This window comes from Schistocerca nitens, chromosome 7 (genome assembly GCF_023898315.1).
Source record: "Schistocerca nitens isolate TAMUIC-IGC-003100 chromosome 7, iqSchNite1.1, whole genome shotgun sequence".
NCBI classification, from domain to species: domain Eukaryota; kingdom Metazoa; phylum Arthropoda; class Insecta; order Orthoptera; family Acrididae; genus Schistocerca; species Schistocerca nitens.
Window position 1 is genome coordinate 277,709,846 of NC_064620.1, and position 21,097 is coordinate 277,730,942.

Sequence of the window (21,097 nt, forward strand, 5' to 3'; positions counted from 1 at the left end):
TATTCATGTACCTGAAGCTATTTGTAAAGGTTAGTTTCAGATATTCAAGAGCATTATTTACTGATCCTGACAGTCCCATTCTATCAGCAACAGATATAAAGTACTTGTTAAATAGATTTGCCACACTATGCCCATCGTTTACTAATGTGTCATCCACCCTTAGTGCTATTTGCTCCTGTTCCTTTCTGGTTCTACCAATCTCCTCTTTCACTATATCCCATATTGTTTTTATTTTGTTCCCTGACATTGCTATCTTCTTCTTGTAGTGCATTTGTTTAGATGTCTGAATTACTTTTTTTTAATATTTTACAGTATTCCTTGTATTTAGCTAAATCATCAACATTGGAGCTATTCTTGGTCGACAGATACATTTTCCTTTTTGTCTTACAGGAAATCTTTATTCCTGGTGTAATCCATGGTTTTATTATAGATTTCTGTTTAATTTGAGTAACTTTTAGAGGAAAACAGTTTTCAAACATGGTACTGACATTGTTCATGAATGTGTTATTTTTTCATTCATGCCATGAGCACTATAAACATCTTTCCAGTTCATATCTTTGTGCAGTTTTCTAAAACACTCAATTTTTGGTTGACTGACTACACTCCTGTACTCAGACTTAGCAGTCTTGATAATCTGCTTACAATTTACATCTAAAACAAGGAGCTGCATGTCATGATTTGATAGTCCATTTATAACAGGTTTTATGATATGATTTTGTTCCTTTGATTTGTCTATAAAAATGTTATCAATGGCTGTCCTTGAGGATTTAGTGATCCTAGTTGGAAAGTTTACAGTGTGAGTTATGTTTACTGGAAGACTGCATTAGAAAATCTGTATTAAAGTCACCAGCAATCAAAATTTCTTTGTTTCTTCCTGTTAAATAACCCAAAAGAGCTTCCAGATGATTTATGAATAGATTATAATTTCCTGAGGTGCTCTGTAAATAGTTACTATTATATAGGATCTGTTATGGAACTCTACTTCTGTTGCACATGCTTCTAGATGCTGCTCTAAACAAAATTTATTAATGTCAATGTTCTTGAATTTATGGCAGTTTTTAATAAATGTGGCAACTCCTCCTCCATCCATGTCTATTCTGCAGAAGTAGGAAGCTAGCTTAAATCCTGAAATGTCTAACATATCTATACCAGTTGTCACTTGATGTTCAGAGAGACAGATTATGTCAATTTGGTTAGATGAATTCATTTCATCGATAAAAATGAGTAGTTCATCAACTTTATTTTTGAGTCCCGGAATATTCTGGTGTAATAAAGATAACTGATACTACATACTAATGGGATTATAACTGCTTTGGCAAAGATGAACTGGCAGTTTCTGATTACTTTCTGTTAAACATTGTTTAAATGGAGGCTGTATGCTAAAATCTGACTCCTGTTCATCTGTTTTCTCAAATGGAGTGTGTCTGCCAATCTCTCTTAAAACTCATTTTCTTTCCTCCTTCCCTGCCCTTAAATAGGCATCCCTCTGACACCTGTGACCACTGGTATTTTACCACTTGTGACAGTGTCCCCCCTTAAGTTTTCTGCAATCGACCCAGACAGTTTTACCTTCCCTTTCCTACGGAGGTGAAGGCCATACCTAGTGTAGTCCCACCTATCGATAGCATCCACAGGAATCAAAACAATATGGGACCCTATATCCATCCTAAGCAGCCACTCCAACTCCAAGTTCACCCTCCCTACGGAAGAGTTCAAATGAGGCCGATCATGGCATCTCAGCACAGACACAAATCCCACACTCGTATGCTTCGCTGCTGATGCTATCTTCACCAGGTCACTCTCTATGGAATATTCAGAGTCTCTGTCAATGCTATTTCCCGGACCGCCCACTATAACCACGGCATCCTCCTTTGTGAAATCCTTGCATAAAGAACCTACATCCTCGGTACCTGACCCAGATCTGCACTAGGTTTGAAAAAGTTTGTGACCTGGTACTCTGGACCTAGATTTTCCTGCAGTAGTTGGCCAACACCTCTGCCATGGGAACTACCTAACAACAGAACTTTCTTTCTCTTTACAAATTTCCCTACCTTTTTCAAGTCCTTGAAAGCTTGTTGTGCCCTTTCTACAGCTTCAGCTACATGAGGCTCATCCGATTCTGACTGAGGCAATAGGTCAAATCTATTTTCAAGATTTATGACAAAGCTGTCTGATGCTCTCCTTTGCCTGTTCCCCCTATTACCTGTTGCCACTTCCCACCTCTGTTCACCCTTCTCCCTCTTTAACCTGTCCAGATCCTCCCTTGCCTTGTCTAGGTCAGCTTGAAGAGCTGCAATTTTCCCTTCCTGTTCCAGTATTTTCCTATCTCTACTGCAGATCCTACAACACCACTGGTGAGCCTCATTTATGTCCCCATTTCCCACGCCACTACATTTGCCCCAATAAAAGAAACTACAGCACCCATCACACCATACCCCAGAACTAACGATCCTACGGCATGTCACACACTTCTCACTCATGGTAAAAAAAGAAATCATATAAAGTGATTTAAGTACTGACTAAAACGTAAACAAAGGACCCTAGAAACTATTCAGGCAGATATAAATAAATTGAAAGAGTACTGAATAAAAAATTGGTGATTACATATAAGTTTAAGTCACTGTTTACTTACAATACGCATGCGTGAAATTAAGCTTAAAATCCGTGCTATAGGCGCAAGAAGGAAAATAAACTTCTTACCCCGTTTAATCTTCTTTAACACTTCACTAACACTTCCACTAATGTAACAACACTTATATTACATTTATATCAACTGGAAACGTTTACCTATAAGTTTAATTCACTGCTTACTCACAATTTGCGCGCCTGAAATTAGGCCTAGGATTGGTGCTACAGGTGCGAGAATAAAAATACGCTTCTTACCCCCTTTACTCTTATTTTATACTTCACTAACACTTCCACTGATTTAACAACACTTATATTATATTTATAACACCAGTACACGTTTAAAAATAGCTTAATAACAACGCTTTTTATAATTATTTAGTACAGCAAATACTAGAAGAGTCTGCGTCGGCGCAGTGTTGCCAACCAACGTTACTCAAGCAATTGTCATCTTCCATCATCTTTTGAAACGCCCACACCGCAAATGCCCTCCACTTCACTAAATCGACAGGTAACAGTTCATGATGCCGATAGATTTTGTACAGATTGCATCGGAGGGTATGCCTAAGTGCCAACCAAACAGTAGTGTATGGAATGCCGGTGCGACGTGCATCTGCACGAGCGCTGACTTCCCCGTGCATAGACAAACCAGCTACAGTCTCCATTTCTTCCTGAACTGTCTCAGCAGCATTACTTCTTGTGCTTGGTCGGCCACTACAGGGTCTATTGTCTAAACAACCCGTGGCTTTGAAATTCGAAATCATTCTCGCCACAGCTGCATTTGTCAACCGACCTTCACCCGTTCAGATCCCCTTCCTATGCGACAGGATCGTAACGCTGAACTAGCACATTCCCCATTCTGATAATACAGCTTGACTAAAATCACCGTTTCAGGTAACGACAACATGCTGCGACTGCTGGCACATCTGATTCTCTCTCTCATTACAGCTACTTTTATACATGATTGTCATGCGCAGTCACTGACGTTTTGCTGTCCAGCGCCATCTATCGGACATTTTGTGAACTTTTTTTCTTTGTTCTAATAAAACCCCATGTCATTCCGAGCATGTGTGTCAATCTTTACCTCTCTATCTACATTATTCCGTGGTTTATTAAGTTTTCAAATTTATACTGACTTTTTGATCACCCGATACTTCTTCCACCTTCCTGCTTTCACTTCTTTGCTTAGATCTGGTTTTCCATCTGAGCTCTTGATATTCCTATAAGTGGTTCTCTTTTCTCCAAAGGTCTTTTCAATTTTCCTGCAGGCAGTATCTATCTTATCCCTAGTGATATATGCCTCTAAGTCCTTACATCTGTTCTCTAGCCATCCCTGCTTGGCCATTTTGCACTTTCTGTCGATCTCATTTTTGAGACTTTTGTATTCCTTTTTGGCTGTTTCATTTACTGCATTTTTATATTTTCTCCTTTCATCAATTAAATTCAATACCTCCCACGGATTTCTACAAGCCCTCGTATTTTTACCTATTTGATCCTTTGCTGCCTTCACTATTTCATCTCTCAGAGCTACCCATTTTACTTCCACTGTATTTCTTTCCCCCGTTCTTGTCAATCATTCCATAATACTCTCTCTTAAACTCTTTATAACCTCTGGTTCTTTCAGTTTATCCAGGTCCCATCTCCTCAAATTCCCAATTTTTGCAGTTTCTTCAGTTTTAATCTACAGTTCATAACCAACAGATTGTGGTCAGTCCACATATGCCGCTGGAAATGTCTTACAGTTTAAAACCTGGTTCCTGAATCTCTGCCTTACCATTATGTAATCTATCTGAAACCTTCAAGGGTCTCCAGGCCTCTTCCACGTATACAATCTTCTTTCATGATTCTTAAACCAAGTGTTAGCTATGATTAAATTATGCACTGTGCAAAATTCTATCAGGCGGCTTCCTCTTTCATTCCCTACCCCCATTCCATATTTACCTACTACTTTTCCTTCTCTTCCTTTTCCTACAATCGAATTCCAGCTCCACATGACTACTAAATTTTCATCTCCCTTCACTATCTGAATAATTTCTTGTATCTCATCATACATTTCTTCAATCTCTTTGTCATCTGTGGAGCTAGTTAGCATTTAAACTAGTACTACTGTGGTAGGTGTGGGCTTTGTGTCTATTTGGCTACAATAATGCGTTCACTATGCTGCTCATAGTAGCTTACCAGCGCTCCTATATATATATATATATATATATATATATATATATATATATATATATATATATTATTCATAATTAAACCTACTCCTGCATTACCCCTATTTGATTTTGTATTTATAACCCTGTATTCACCTGGCCAGAAGTCTTGTTCCTTCTGCCACCAAACTTCACTAATTCCCACTATATCTAACTTTAACCTATCAATTTTCCTTTTTAAATTTTCTAACCTACCTGCCCAGCTAAGGGATCTGACATTGCATGCTCCAATCGATAGAACGCGTTTTCTTTCTCCTGATAATGATGTCCTCCTGATAGTCCCCGCCCGGAGATCCAAATGGGGGACTATTTTAGTGTGTGTTTGTGTGTTTGAGGTTTACGGGCGCTAAACAGCGGGGTCATCAGCGCCCAAACGCATAAAAACAGGAACACATGCAGTGAAGGGACTAAGGCGGACAGCGAACAAGGGGAACAGCTAAAAGACACAGACATGACGCAGTTCCAAATCCACACATACAGAGGCAAAACAAGAGGAGAAGGAATGCGCTAAAAAAGGAAAAGAAACACAAGGAAGGGAGGACAGAAACTGAAGGGAAACAAGGAGGTATTCGTGACTGGTGGACCTCTTACCTAAAATCTGGGTGAGCCAGTCATCCAGCAGCACATTAAAACCCTCTCCCTAAAATCTGAGGCAACAAATTGGACAGGACACAAAACCGTAAAACCTTAACCACAGACGTTGCGTCGTCTTGCAAAATAGAGGGCAAATCCGGTGGCAAAGAAACCACCGCCCTCTGGTCAGAGAATAAAAGACAGTCAAGTAAAATGTGGCGGACAGTAATCTGGACGCCACAAGCACTGCAGATTGGGGGATCCTCCCGCCGGAGTAAAAAACCATGTGTGAAGGGACTGTGCCCGATGCGGAGGCGAGTGAGGAGAACCTCATCCCGCCTGCATGACTGGTAGGACGTACGTCATGGCCGCGTGGTGGCCTTGACCAGACGCAGCTTATTGTCACCGACTGCCAGCCACTCCTCTTCCCATTGACGCATAACACGAAAACGCAGGAGGGAGGTAACAGCATGGAGGGGGACGGCACATTCAACAACGTGAGGGAAGGAACATGCATCTTTGGCAGCCACATCCGCCAGTTCATTTCCCCTAATACCCACGTGCCCCGGCACCCAGCAGAAAGAAACCTCCTTCCCCTGCCGTTGCAGGTGGAGTAGGGCATCATGTATGTTCTGGACAACCGTATCCGCTGGGTACAATTGCTGAATGGTCTGAAGGGCACTCAGGGAGTCAGAACAGATGAGGAACTTACAACTGGGAACATATCTCATCTGCTCCAATGCCCGCAGGATCGCAAACAATTCGGCATCAAAGATGGTAAACGCCGCAGGAAGCCGTAAATTGACGACTCGATCAGGGAAAACAACAGTACAACCAACAGAGTCCCCCTGTTTAGAGCCATCCGTAAATACTGGTACATGGTCCGGATGCTGGTGTAAAATATCGGAAAATAAGGAGGTAAAAACAAACGCAGGAGTGCAGCTCCTCCGGTACTCTGACAAGTCTAAAAGGACGCTGGGCCTCTGGAGCAACCAGGGAGGGAGACGAGTAAAACCCAGTCATTGGGGGGCCACACGCTCCACACCAAGGGACTCAAGCAAATACTTGGCACGAATCCCAAATGGTCTCGTTGCCCTGGGACGACTGGAAAAGAGATGTTCCATAGGCGGTTGGGCAACGGTAGGGTACGCAGGGGAGGTAGGACAGGCAAGGAATTGACACACCCGTCGCACCATGAGGAGTTTCCGCCGGATGGCGAGCGGCGGTTCCCCTGCCTCAGCACACAGGCTGGGGATGGGACTAGTACGGAAGGCACCAGTGGCCAGCCTGATACCCTCATGGTGTACTGCGTCAAGAATCTTCAGATATGAAGGCCTTGCTGACCCATACACGGTGCAACCATAGTCAAGACGCGATCGGACGAAAGCCCTATAAAATTGCAGCAGACGCACCCGATCTGCTCCCCAGGACCGATGGCTCAGACACTTCAAAATATTCAGTGCCTTCAGGGCCCGCACCTTGAGGTCTTTAAGGTGAGGCAACCACGACGACTTGGAATCAAAAGTGAGGCCCAGGAACCTCACAGTGTCTCTAAAAGGAAGAATGGTGTCCCTCAGACGCAATTCAGGGGAGGTAAAAGGACGTCGAGAATGATTAAAATGAACACACACACATTTGTCTGAAGAAAAGGTAAAACCCGTCTTCGCAGTCCATGCCTCTAATCGCTGTATCGTAAGCTGCAACTGCCGACTAGCAGTGACAAGACTGGAGGAAGAACAGAAAACAGCAAAATCGTCCACAAACAAGGAGCATTGGCCAGGACTCCGGATAGTGGACGTGATACTGTTAATGGCGACGGCAAAGAGGGTGACACTTAAAATGCTTCCCTGAGGAACACCATTCTCCTGCACATACAAATCAGATAGCACATTACCAACCCTATATCGAAAGAGGCGGTGGGAAAGAAAGGATCGAATGAAGATGGGGAGATGGCCACGAAAACCCCACTCATGGAGTTGATTGAGGATATGGCGGCGCCAAGTAGCGTCATACGCCTTATGAATGTCAAAGAAGACACCGAGACAATGCTGGTTACGTAGGAAGGCCTGCTGGATGGCCGCCTCAAGCAGGGTCAAGTTGTCTATAGTTGAACGACATCTCCGAAAGCCACACTGCGAGGGGCTAAGGAGCTGCCTGGTTTCGAGCAGCCAAACCAGGCAACGGCTGACCATGCGTTCTAACATCTTCCCGACACAGCTTGTCAAAGCAATACTTCGATAACTACTGGGATGCGTTCGGTCCTTCCCCGGTTTGAGGAGGGGGATCAAATTCGCCTCCCTCCACGAGTCAGGGTACGTGCCAGATAACCATATCATATTAAAAAAATTCAGGAGAACTTCCTTGTAAGGCAGTAACAAGTGCTGCAGCATGCTGTACCGGATTTGATCATGGCCAGGTGCAGTATCATGAGCCACAGACAGCGCCGAATCCAGTTCCCACATTGTGAAGGGGCAGTTGTAGGGTTCAGAATTTGGAGACCGGAAGTCCAAGTGACCCCTCTCGATGGCAGTGCGGTAGCGGCAGAAATCTGGATCACAGTTAATAGTAGCGGTAGATTCTGCAAAATGCATGGCCAGGGTCTGGGCAATGTCTCTCGGCGCCGTGAGGAGACTTCCCTGATGCAGCAATGCCGTGACAGGTAGCCAGCCGAGTTTCCCGGAAATCTTCCTGATGGCTTCCCATACTTTCGTAGAATTAGTGGAACAGGAGATGGAGTTCAAGAACGATTGCCATGACCGTCGTTTGCTCTCTTTAATCACTCGCCGCGCTTTGGCCCTTGCCACCCGAAAGGCCGCAAGATTGTCAGCTGAGGGACGGCACTTGAAGCGGCGCAGAGCTGCACGGCGGGCTCGAATGGCTGAGCGGCACTCAGTGGTCCACCAAGGGACAGGACGCCTCTTGGGATGACCGGATGACCGTGGGATTGACAATTCAGCAGCATGGGAGATCACGGCTGTAACATGGTCTACCCATTCGTGGACGCTGGCACGGTGTTCCAAAACAGCTAGTTGGCTGAAAAGTGTCCAGTCAGCTCTGCAGAGGTGCCACCAGGGCGGCACTGGTAATGCCAGAGCCTCAGCCAGGAGGCGAATCCAAAGGGGGAAGTGGTCACTAGAATGGAGGTCTGCAGCAACCTCCCACAGAGCAGAATCCGCGAGTGCTGGAGAGCAAAAGGAAAGGTCAATAGCTGATGACAACCCAGAAGCAGTACAGAAATGAGTGGGAGCACCAGAGTTGAGGATGCACAGTTCTTCAGACATCATGAGGTTTTCCAGAATGCGATCCCTGGGGCAAGTAGTCGAAGAGCCCCATAAGACATTATGAGCATTGAAGTCCCCCAGAAGAAGAAATGGGCAGGGGAGTTGGCTAATAAGGTCTGTGAGAGCCTCAGAGTCTATCGCATCCTGAGGTGGTAAGTAAAGTGAACAGACTGTGAGCCTCTGACCCACAAGAAGGTCAACTGCAACTGCTTGCAAGTCTGTAACGAGAGGGAGCTCAGATGAGGGGTGCATGTCACGGACAAAAACCGCAACACCACCCTTTGCCCTTTCCCCCGTCAGATCATCTTTCCGATATATGGTATAGCCCCGTAAAGAAGGAGCATCAGTGGCCTGAAAATGTGTCTCTTGGAGACATAAGCACAAAGGGCACTCTCGTACAAGGAGTTGTAATTCGGCCACATGCGTCCTGAACCCATTCAGGTTCCACTGTAATATGGGAGCCAGTGATCAGGGTGGCTGAACTTTCACCCTGCCTCTGTGTTTTGGAGGAGAGCCCGTACTGGCCGGAGATTTATTCCTGGGGCGAGAAGATCGCCCCCGGTCGACATCAATGTCCATCAGCTCCGATGACGACCCACGGGAGATGTCAGACAGTACGATGGCCTCGTCATCGGACCGACCCTGACCAGTCTCCTCAGGTGGCAAAACCTTCACCTTCGGCGTCTTTGTCTTGGGGGGCTTAGAAGGCAGAGCCTTGGCAGCAGGTGCAGCTGTACCCACCTGGTCAGAAGGCGCCATATGGGAAGAGGCAGGAAGTACCCCAATGTCAGCAACCACGGCCTTGTCCGACGTTGAGGGGAGAGCCGCAGGTTTCAAAACAACCGCAGCAGCACAAGTGCACTGGCAAACGCAGGTATTAGTGCTAACACTAGCAACCTCCGTTTGCGTAGCAACAGTGGCCATTTGTACCGGTTTTTTCAGAGCGGAAGCGAAAGATGTCGTAAAAACAGGAGGTTGCATGGCCTTAAAGAGCTTCTTGGCCTCACCATAGGGGATGCGCTTAGATGTTTTGATCTCCTGGATCTTCCGTTCGTCGAGATAGATGGGGCAGACCCGGCTCCAGACAGGGTGACTCCCAGAGCAATTCACGCACTTCACAGGCGATGAACAATCGGCTCCTTCATGGGCAGGCTGACCACATTTACCACAAGTGGCTATCCCATTGCATCCCAAAGTAGTATGCCCAAAGCGCTGACATTTAAAACAGCGCATTGGGTTGGGGAAATATGGCCTTACTGGCAAACGTAAGAACCCCGCATTAACATGCTCTGGGAGTCGTGGGCAACTGAATGTGAGAATAAACGAGTCGGATTTGACTAGGTTCCCATCGACTCGTTTCATAATATGCTGCACGTCAACAATACCTTCATCAGCCCATTCAGATTTTAACTCGTCTGTGGGGATATCCACCAAGTCCCTACATGTCACAACACCCTTACTGTAGTTCAGAGTGGAGTGGAGCTCGGTCTCGATAGCATACTCACCGAGACAGGTTGCTTTCCGAAGAGAAGTGACTTGACGGGAACTAGATGTCTCAACTAACAGAGTCCCATTGCGCAGTTGCTTCACAGATTTCAGTGTTCCTGCAATTCCCTCAAGACCCTTTTGGATGTAAAAGGGAGAAACCCTCTCAAAGCTACCCTCCTTCCGTTTAATAATCAAAAACACATTCTGATTATCAGCATGTGCTCTGTTACGACAGTCTGATAAATCTCGATCAACACTAGGCGCTGGAGGACTCGCAGCACGAAGTCGCTTCTTCGATGGGGTGTGTTTTCCTACCAGTGGCCCACCCAAGCCACTGGTAGGGGGAAATGTAGAGGTCGAAGGGTCCATTGCGGTTCCACGAGCAGCTAGGGAACTAAAGGTCCGCTCAGACAGAGCCCCGCGTGCCTGAGTAAGCCTTATACAACTGGGGTGTGGCAGGTGCCCCAGAGGTTGCCCGCTTGCGACTGTTCCACCTCAACAGCCATGCATCTCATAGGCGGGGAGCACACTGGAAGATTGAGGGGTTTTTATAGAGGTTGGCCTTCCTCGCAATCCAGGCGGTCAAGCCAAGATTACCATTCCCCGCAGCACACAACATTCCACTGTCGCGCCATACGGTGGTCACTGAAGCATGTCCGGGGGTTACGGTGACAGGAGACCGGCGCCGCCGACCAGTCCCCAGCTCAGGACCCCGGGGTCGCCAAGCCCGTACTCAGCAAATGAATGCTGAGCCCCTGGGGGCGGGACTATTTTACCTCCAGAATATTTTACCCAAGAGGACGCAATCATCATTTAATCATACAATAAAGCTGCATTCCCTTGGGAAAAATTATGGTTGTAGTTTCCCCTTGCTTTCAGCCATTCACAGTACCAGCACACCAAGGCCGTTTTGGCTAATGTTACAAGGCCAGATCAGCCAATCATCCTTTATTATTTTTTCTTTATTCTTTATTCACCATTGACCACCTGAGGTGGAATAGGCAATTTACATGGATATCATATAACATTTTCCTTGAATAGTACCTTAAAGCTAAATGAGCACTGCAAATAGTGCCCATAGATGATAACATACACCATAACATAAGATAAATACATTCAGTGACATCACATAATGAAATCCTTAAAAATTAATGTCAATTGATTTTATATTCATAAATTCTGTTATATTGTAAAAAGAATTGATTAGTAACCAGTTTAGTAGCCTGCTCCTGAAGTTACTTATGTGAGCCGACCGAGAAGAAAATGGAACTTTATTAAATATTTTTAGACTATTGATTAGATGGGAATTCCCTGTTCTTGTCAGCCTGTGCCTAGGTATGTCTAATTTTGTTTTGCCTCTGGTATTATGGTGGTGTATGTTTTCCCTCATTTCCAAATCTGCTATATTGCATTTTGCATACAATTCTGAGGCGTATATATAAAGATTAATAACTGTTAATATGTTCAGCTGAATGAACAGTGGCTGGCAGTGCTCTGATCTACCAGAATTGCTCATTGCCCATATCACTTTCTTCTGAGTTTTTAGAACTTCAGTGATGTGAAGAGAGTGTCCCCGTATCAGCAGTCCATACTCTGTATGTGACTGAAATAGTCCAAAATAAATAACTCTTAAATACTCTTTTGTCACCAGGCTTCTCAGTTTCCACATTAAATAAGTAACTCGAGACAATTTTGTGCAGGTATGGTTGATGTTTGTTTCCCACGTTAACTTAGAGTCTACATGAATTTCTAGAATTTTAACTGCTTTCGCCTCTACCTCTTTTGACAATCCCAGTATAATCTGTTGGTTTTTATCAGGATTCCAAAGCAGTGTATTTGATGAGAACCAATTTAGTGCTGCTTCCAGACCATCTTGCATCATGTCTTGCAGAACTGATATGTTCTCATGCTGAGCAAGCAAAGTTGTGTCATCAGCATGACAAATAAGAGTATTGGGTGCATACAATGGGGTAAATCACTGACTGCAATTATAAGAAAGAAGGGCCCAAGGACAGAACTTTGTGGGACTCCTGTCTTAACTTCTAGCAATTGTGAGTCTTTGTTTCTCACAGAGGCAAACTGCTTCCTATTGTTTAGGTATGATTCAATTACTGCCAATGCAGAGTCTTGTACACCATAGAATTTGGGTTTAGCAAGTAAGATATCATGAGAAATGCAGTCAAATGCCTTACTTAAATCACATAAAAGAAGTGAGGCTTTATTTTTATTCTTGAAGGATGTTATTAATTCATTCGCAATTGAAAGAACAGCAGTGGTGGTATTTCTTCCCTTGCGGAAGCCAAATTGACTAATAGAGAGTAAGTTAAGTGACTCAAAGTAGTAGTTTAGTTGGTTATAAATAAGAGATTCAAATATTTTCGAGAAAATGGGAACTTTTGAGACTGGTCGGTAATTTTTGAGATCATGTTTGTCCCCTTTTTTATACACTGGGATAACTTTCTATATTTTCAGAGTTGTAGGATAGACTCCAAACTCTAGACACCTATTAAACAGAAAGGCCAATGGTTCACTAATTATATGCACTGTTTTTTTAATTATGTAATTGAACAACCAAGGGCAGTCCATGCTCTTGGAGATTGAGAACTTTTCCACTGCCTTTTTAATCTCAGTGGGTGCGATTGTCCTCCATTTAAAGGTATTGTTTGCAGGTTGTTGTTGCTTAAGTAGAGCACTTGCATTAGTGTTTGTTGTTTCAATTTTGTTCCTAATATCACTTACAGAGTCCATGAAAAAATGATTAACTTTACCCGGGTCAAGAGCTATGCTATGTTCATCATTCCTGCAATGCTCTTGTGCAACAACATTCCATGCAGCTTTGCACTTATTAGGAGCCCCTTCTATGTATCTTTTGTATGCTGTTCTTTTTGCCATTCCAAGCTTAGTTCTGTAGGTTCTCTTACATTCAAGATACGCTTTGTACAATTCATCTTTCTGCTCCGTTCCATACTTAAGAGAATTTTTATACATGTAGTACAACGATAACCTATTTCCCCTCATATTGGTAAGTTCATCTGGTACCACTCAATGTTTTTCTTTATAGGTCATCCAGACTGTTGCTCCTACAACAACTGAAAAGGCTGCTGCCTCTCTTCAGCAACCACACATTTGTCTGGCCTCTCAACAGATAACCCTCCATTGTGGTTGTACGTACGGTATGGCTATCTGTGTCGCTGAGGCACGCAAGCCTCCCCACCAATGGGAAGGTCCATATTTCATGAGAGGGGAAGTGGTATACTACCAATGTTGTATTCAAAATGTAGGTCTAAATGTAGAAACATGTAAGTTAATGCAAATGAGTTGGAAAAACAAACTTGTAATTATTTGAAGCAGCACACTACTAACACTGTATTTGAAATTACAAGTTTGCTTTTCCAACTCATCTGTGTTAACCTGCACTTTTTTACATTTAGACCTAGTAGTCACTCATTACACCAATTAGAAATTTTGCCTACGTCATCTTGCAACCCTCCTAGAGTCACTCAATAAAAACAGCTTCCTGTACACCACAGCATCATCAGCAACCTGCCGGAGATTGTTGCTAACCCTATCCGCTAGATCATTTATGTATACAGAAAATAACAGCGGTCCTTTCACACATCCCTGGAGCACTCCTGACAATACCATGTCTCTGATGAACACTCACTGTTGAGGACAATGTACTGGGTTCTATTATTTAACAAGTATTCGAGCCACTCACATACCTGGGAAACTATTCCGTACATTTGTAACTTCATTAACTGTCTGCAGTGAGGCAATGCGACAAATGCCTTCCAGAAATCTATGAATATGAAATCTGCCTGTTGCTATTCATTCATTCACAATTCACAGGATATCATGTGAGAAAAGGCACAGGATATCATCTGAGAAAAGGGCGAACTGGGTTTCACGCAAGTGATGCTTTACAAAACCATATTGATTTGTGAACAGACACATTTCTTAAGGAAATTTATTATATTTGAACTGAGTATATGTTCTAGAATTCTGCAGCAAATCAGTGTTAAGGGTATTGGTGGATAATTTTGCAGGTTCATTCTTTTACCCTTCTTGTATACAAGAGTTGCCTGCACTTTCTTCAGTCACTTGGGACTATGTGCTAGGCAAGAGATTCACAATGAATACAAGCTAAGTAAGAGCAAATACTGTAGAGTACTCTTTGTAAAACTGAATTGCAATTCCATCTGGAATGGCAACTTATTTGCTTTTCTATGCCAGAGATACTTAGTACATGTCCTCCATAAGGGAGTCTGTTGCCGCACCAGATTGGTCAATGAGTGACTGGATAGAATTAGAAGCCTTAGACCTGGTTAGCAATTTTATGTAGAACCAGAATTTTCCAAGGTTCTTGGCAAGATCTTTTACTAAGGTAGCTGTAAGTTTCACGCATCGATTTTTATACAGATGCACGAATTTCCACAAACTTTTTCCTGTCATTGGGGCTTAGTGAGAGAGATATAATAGTTTTGATCTTGTCAGTGTGCGTTGTAAGCTATATTTAAAAATATAGCGTATTGAGATCCAAAAAGAATTCTAGATGACTTACTTCATGATTCAAGCGGCAGCAGGAGAACAAAGAGAATATTAGCGCATGTGGCCACCATTCCTTCTTTGTGTCTTCTTCTGCCACCGATTGGTGAGAAGATTTTTTATCTATCCAATTACATTATATTGTCAAAAGTTGATTATTTTCATTGTTATTTCATAATCATCCTATTGCTTCAGATACAAGTATGTACAAAGTGAGAAAGAGAAGGAATAGCAACAAGAGGTCACTCGAAATACCACAATTATGGAAAATGAAGCCTCCAAATTAGGTGGCTCACTGAATCAGATTGTTTGTACTGAAAAATTTTTAATTTTCTATATGTCTTCTCCAATTATATCATGCATATTAGATACATCTGAAGCTATCTACACATCTGAAGCTATCTATTGTGGTGTGGTTCCATTTGTGGACTCATAACAACTGAGACCCACACAATTCTTCTCACAAAAGGTATCAATAAATGTAAGAATAACTTTCAACTCTAAATTATCCCACAAACCACACTGTATGATATGTGAATTCACAATACTGTGTAAGATCTTGATGGATCGTACAAGCTTTCTGACATAAGGAAACCAAATTACAAATACCTTGTCTGATATAAGCACAGCAAAATACAAATTGTAAAAATTACTAGCACTATTTTAGAAGTCATATCTTTGCTGTTGCAGTTGTAAGTTCAGGAAAATGAGAGAATAAATCTGACAGGCATATTTAACACATTTATTTTTGGTAACTAGTATTAATGTATTTAATACCACACACAGTCAATAGAAAATTGGAAGACAGCTTAATTCAGATCATTATACTTACAGCTTTCTTCCACATAGTGATTAACTGATCACGATATTGTGACACAAAAGGTCCCAAATATGAAACAAAAGCTGTAGCAATTAGAACATTTCCTGGCAAACAATTAAACTCTCCATCCAGAAGTTTCACAGTTTGTTCCCATCGGACCTTGAAAGAGTAAACGTTATAAGCAAACAATGTGCCCGAGAAACAATGTTGAAAATGGGAGACACTGTTAAAGGTAAATGGAGAACAAACACAAGCTGAGACATAGAATAACTCTGTTATAATTAATACTACAGTGTTACAGCAAAAGTCCTGATTTTTCACTAACACAAAACATAGTAATATAAATGATTTAGGATTAAAGGAGACCATTTACCAAGCTGCACAAGTATTGAGTTGTCAACTGGCACAAACAAACAGACACACACACTTGTGCCCCTACATGGTGCCAGCTAGAGGCACAATGCTGTGACTGCAGTTTGGCAGGTGGACCGGGTGGGTTGGGAGTTGTGTCGGGTGAGGCTGGTATAGAGAGAAAGAGGCGGGAGTCAGAAAGAGGGGTTGTGGGTAGGTCACTAGTAACTCAGAGGGAGGCAGTTGGTTTTCTGGCTAAAAATGTGATAGGGAAGAACGGTAAGTGCATGAATTAGGCATGTGATGCATGGGTGCCATAGCCAGTGATGGATGGTGCAGAATAAAGGTGACATGGAGACATGAATTGGGAGGGGGTGACAAGACAGAAGAAGGGGAAACTGGTAGGGGGAAGTTGTGGTTGCAGTAAGAGAGAGAGGCCAGGAGGGCTATGGGAGTGAAGGATGTGTTGCAAAGATAACTCCCATCTGCATGGTTCAGAAAAGCTGGTGCCAGAGGGAAGAATCCAGATGGCCTATGTTGTAAAACAGAAACTGAAATTGAGCATTTTATATTCAGCTGTATGTTGTGCCACTGGGTGTTCAACTTTTGTTTTTGGTAATTAGTGGTAAGTTCCTATGGGACCAAACTGCTGAGGTCATTGGTCCCTAGGCTTACACACTGCCTAAACTAACTTAAACTACTTTACGCTAAGGACAACACATACACCCATGTCGGAGGGAGGACTCGAAGCTCTGACGGGGGGAGCTTTTGTTTTTGGCCACAGTTTGGCAGTGCCATTCATTCTGGCGGACAGCTGGTTGATTGTCATACCATCATAACAAGCTGTGTAGTGGTTGTAGCAGAGTTGGTATATAACATGGCTGCTTTCACAAATGGCCCAGCCTCTCATGGGGTAGGATAAATCCATGACTACATTGGAGTAGAAAGTGCTGGGTGAGTGACTGGGCAGGTTGAAACGTAACAGCCCATTAAGACCCACTTAAAATGAACATTTCCCAATCTAATTCAGGATTGCACATGTAAACAAATTATGTAACTCGTCTAAAAAATTTATAACTAAAAAATAACTGATTAATCTCATTCACTTCAAAGTGTAGAAGCTCTGTAAATGAAGGGAACAATTCCCATGAAGGAAGCCTCTAGTAATTAATAAAAAATGTAAATGCATTATTGTAATTACAATATTTGAGAAGTTCTTCTAGAATAAAATAACAGACACATACTAATATCGTAGTGTACTAGCTGTTCTGGAGTAAACATACGTTTATATATGTATTTTCAGTTTTCCTATGTCAATTTTAATTGTTAATTAATCAAAAAACGATTATTAATAATGCCGAGGATTGTTCAGGATTGTTAAGAAAGGATAAATAGTTACAGCCATGTTGGCAAAGGGTGTCAGTACTTTGTGTGTTTTTGGACAGAAAAAATGTAGCTTGTTGAGCATAATTCATTTCATTATTCTAAGTATGACACAACCTATTTAAGATATGTCAAGATGCTTTTACTTACTGGATTAATTATTTAAATAACTTAATTGTATTCCAGGACATTTACTGTGACAGATTGCCAGCTACAATGAGTAAATTAATGCATAGTAATGTTTTATGTGGTGTATGGGGCTGGGATGCAGTATAATTCTGTAAACTAATCTTGTATTTTGTTTCAGACTTAAGTCGCTAGTTGAAATATTATTCCATTTTTTCGAAAACAGAACAACAAAGAAAGTGAGTAACACTACAAAGGACTTAATGATACTTATGTGAAAATGCAACTTGGAGAACTAACTGTAAGTGCAAAACTTATTTGAATTTTTACTTTTGGAAATTGTTTTTTCGTCTGCATTGTCATTATGGAGGATCATAGGGAGGTTAACAACAATAGGGAAGTTGACCATAATGGAGAGGTTAATGGAAACTTGCAAAATAGCCTAGATTTTACTGAATAATGTAGTTAATCGGGACAGTGAAATCAGAGAGGATAGTGATCACAGTAGTGTATGTTCATCCTTTCGTGGATTTGAATCAAATGTATCTGCCTTAGATAGGTTAGTTCAGTTAATGGAAGAACAAAAAATATCAATGGATGAACAAAAAAGATCAGTTGATGAACAGAAAATTTTTCTTGATTCAATCAATAAAAAATTAGACAACCGTGGAACTGAAATTCGCAAGACAAAGGAGAGTTTAGAAAGATGCTGGGAAAAAGTAGACGAAAATACCAAAAATGTGTCGACTATAGAAGGGGAAATTGTCACCTTGAAGCAGGAACACCAAGGTTTTGAAGACAGGTTAGATTCCAAGGAAAATTTCGAAAAGGTTGTTTACTGCAGAAGTGTTACAATTTAAAAAATTCAACAAAAATTTCGTAAATAAATTCACAGAAACAGACTAAAGTATACAAAATTCCACTAAAATTGCAAATGAGAATTTCGCAGAATTAAAAGAGGAAGTAGGTACTTCTTAAGGCCAAATCTCAAACTTCAAATTTAAACTCCAAGAAATTGAAGATTCCATTGCTACGAAATCGTTTTGTAGTTACAATCCATTGTGGAACAATGTCAACATAAAAACATTTTCCGGGGAGGAAAATATACATCCAGTTGATTTCATGTACCAGATTAAGGATAACTTCGAAAATAAAACGAGTGATAATTTGAAAATTAAATTTTTTTAAAAGTTTTTAGATGAGGAGGCTTTGTCATGGGCGAACCAATCAATCAAACCCGAAATGTCATTTAATGAGGTAGTACGAGCTTTGATGAACAAATTCTGGTCAGAAACTATGTAATCCAGAATTAAGTCAGAATTTTTGAATGGGCCAAATTTCAAACTGCGTAGTGGACGCATGAAAATCTTTTGTGAACAACAATTACAAACTTTGGTTCATCTTGATAAACCACTGAATGAGATGATCCAGATAGGTGCATCAAAATGTAGATTGCTGAACAGGGTACAGTGGAGTCTTGTCTATGGACCTGATGATACAATTGAACAATTTCTTAGATATATAGATAAATTGGACTTAGCATGGGAGAGAAATGACAAATGTAATGACAGACCTGATGATAGCAGGAATAACAATAACAGAGCTTTCAATGATCATTTTGATAGTAGATTCAGAAATGACAACAGAATAAATGGGGAGAGGAATGATAGGCAGAGAACAGGAATTTCGAACCAAGAAATAGGCAGTGGGCGCAAAATCAGGGAAACAATAGTAACAATTTTGACAATAGAAGAAATGATTCGGTAATCTAAGATCTGCCACTTTTGGAGCGTGGCGAACTGGGGCAAACAGACTTGGGGATTACAATCAGGCACATTGTAGTAATTTCAGAAGGAGAAGGGGCAGAACAAATAGAACATACCAAAATTTTGTACCCAGAATACAACCTGAAGTGAGTAGAATGAAGTTTGATAGGGAATTTTGGGAATTTTTTTATCTGAAAACAAAGATGAACAAAAAAGTAGAAATCTGAATTTGAATTAGAAGAAAACACTTTGACAAAGTCTTTAACAGTAGTAATGCAGTAGTAGTTGTTGATAGTAATGAGAACATATCTGATGAGTATGGTTTAGTGAGAATGTTGAGTGACTGTGAAATGAGTGAAAAAGCTGATACTGGTGCTGTATGTGTGGAAGCTGATGTTCATGTGCTTGGTAATGGAAATGAGAATGACAGAGTAATTCCGGATGAAATTGCAGTAGATAATAGTAAAATGAGGATGTGGTAGAACGGAGTAGTCAGTGTTGAGGTTGTTAAAGAAGAGCGTGAAGAGAGAAATGAGTTTGGTGTTGAAAATAATATTAAGTGTGATGATAATGTTTCTGATGAGAATGTTTCAGATGTTGATGATGATATGTTACTTACGAATTAGATGGGATGGTATATGTAGAAGTTAAAGTTGATGATTTGATACTGAATGATTCTGGTGTGTGTTCGAGTAATGAGTTAGAAACCAGTAGAGCAGTGCCTGATAGATTAATGTTACCAGTTGATGTTAGTGATGTTGTGTCTGAATGTGTCTGTGAAAATGGAAAAGAAGCTCTAATTAGTGATAGAGTACTGAGTATAGTCAATGACTATAGTAGCAAATGTCAGTATGGTGATCAAAAGTGTGAGGTCTTAGGTGAAATTTGTCAAAGTGTTCACTCAGATGATAAAATTGGCATGAAAAATATGGAACAGTCTCCTCGTGGTGATATGATTAGTAAATGTGTAGAATCTGTAATAAAAGGCAGTGATTGTGATAAAGGGGTGATTTTTTGGGACATAGATGAGGATTTGTTATTTGAAAATGAGGTCAATTCTTTAATTTGGAAGTCCATATATTGTAGTACAGATTAATGATTGGATAGGAAACTGCCTTCTAGATACAGGCAGCCCAATTACAGGAATATCGAGAAAGCTAAGAGACACAATCAAAAATAATAATAATTTCACAGCATTCCCAGTAACAGGGGTAAGGATAAAAGGGGCAACAGAAAAAAGCAGTAAGTTGATTACCAGACAAGTCTTACTTGAATTTAAGATTAATGATGTACAATTTATACAAGGATGCTTAGTAATTGATGATCTAAATGAAAACTTGATACTAGGTATGAACTGCATTGTTAAGGCTAAAGTAAATTTTAACTGGGGTGACATGAAAATAACATTTGTTGAACAAAAAAGTGGAATCCATGGGGAAATGAGTATTGTAATGGAAGATCATGGTATAAGTAGTCTGATTTGAGGGATGCAAGAGACTAATGGTGATGGTTATTGTGAAGAAGGGGAAGAATTTGGTACTGATGAGCGTAGTGTGGATTATTACAGTAAACAGGTAGCTAAAAAGGTATCTGAAACTGAAAGCCTTAATGAAGAGAACAGGAGAGAGCTTGAAGATTATTTGTGGGTTTATAATGACATATTTGATATAAAACCTGGGAATGTAAAAGCATATCAATGTAGACTAAAATTGAAAGCTGATGACACATTTTTCATAAAACCGTATGCTATCCCTATCTGTAAGAGAAAGGAGGTAGAAAGAGAACTTCAGAAAATGGAAAGGTGGAAAATAATAGAAAGAAGTTGTAGTTCTTACGATAACCCATTAGTGGTAGTTTCGAAATGAGATGAGGGTATTCGTTTAATGCTTGACTCTAGACACCTGAATAAATATTTGGAGAGAGAAACTG

The 21,097-nt window shown here is 41.3% G+C and overlaps 1 protein-coding gene across 1 annotated transcript in view; it reads right to left on the reverse strand.

Moving 5' to 3' along the window:
• The window catches only part of LOC126195572 (dynein axonemal heavy chain 2), a 957,657-nt gene that overhangs the window by 238,258 nt on the left and 698,302 nt on the right, over window positions 1–21,097 (reverse strand). The window contains 1 exon segment of the mRNA XM_049934198.1: window positions 15,555–15,701. Within this exon segment, the coding sequence (XP_049790155.1) occupies window positions 15,555–15,701 (147 nt within the window).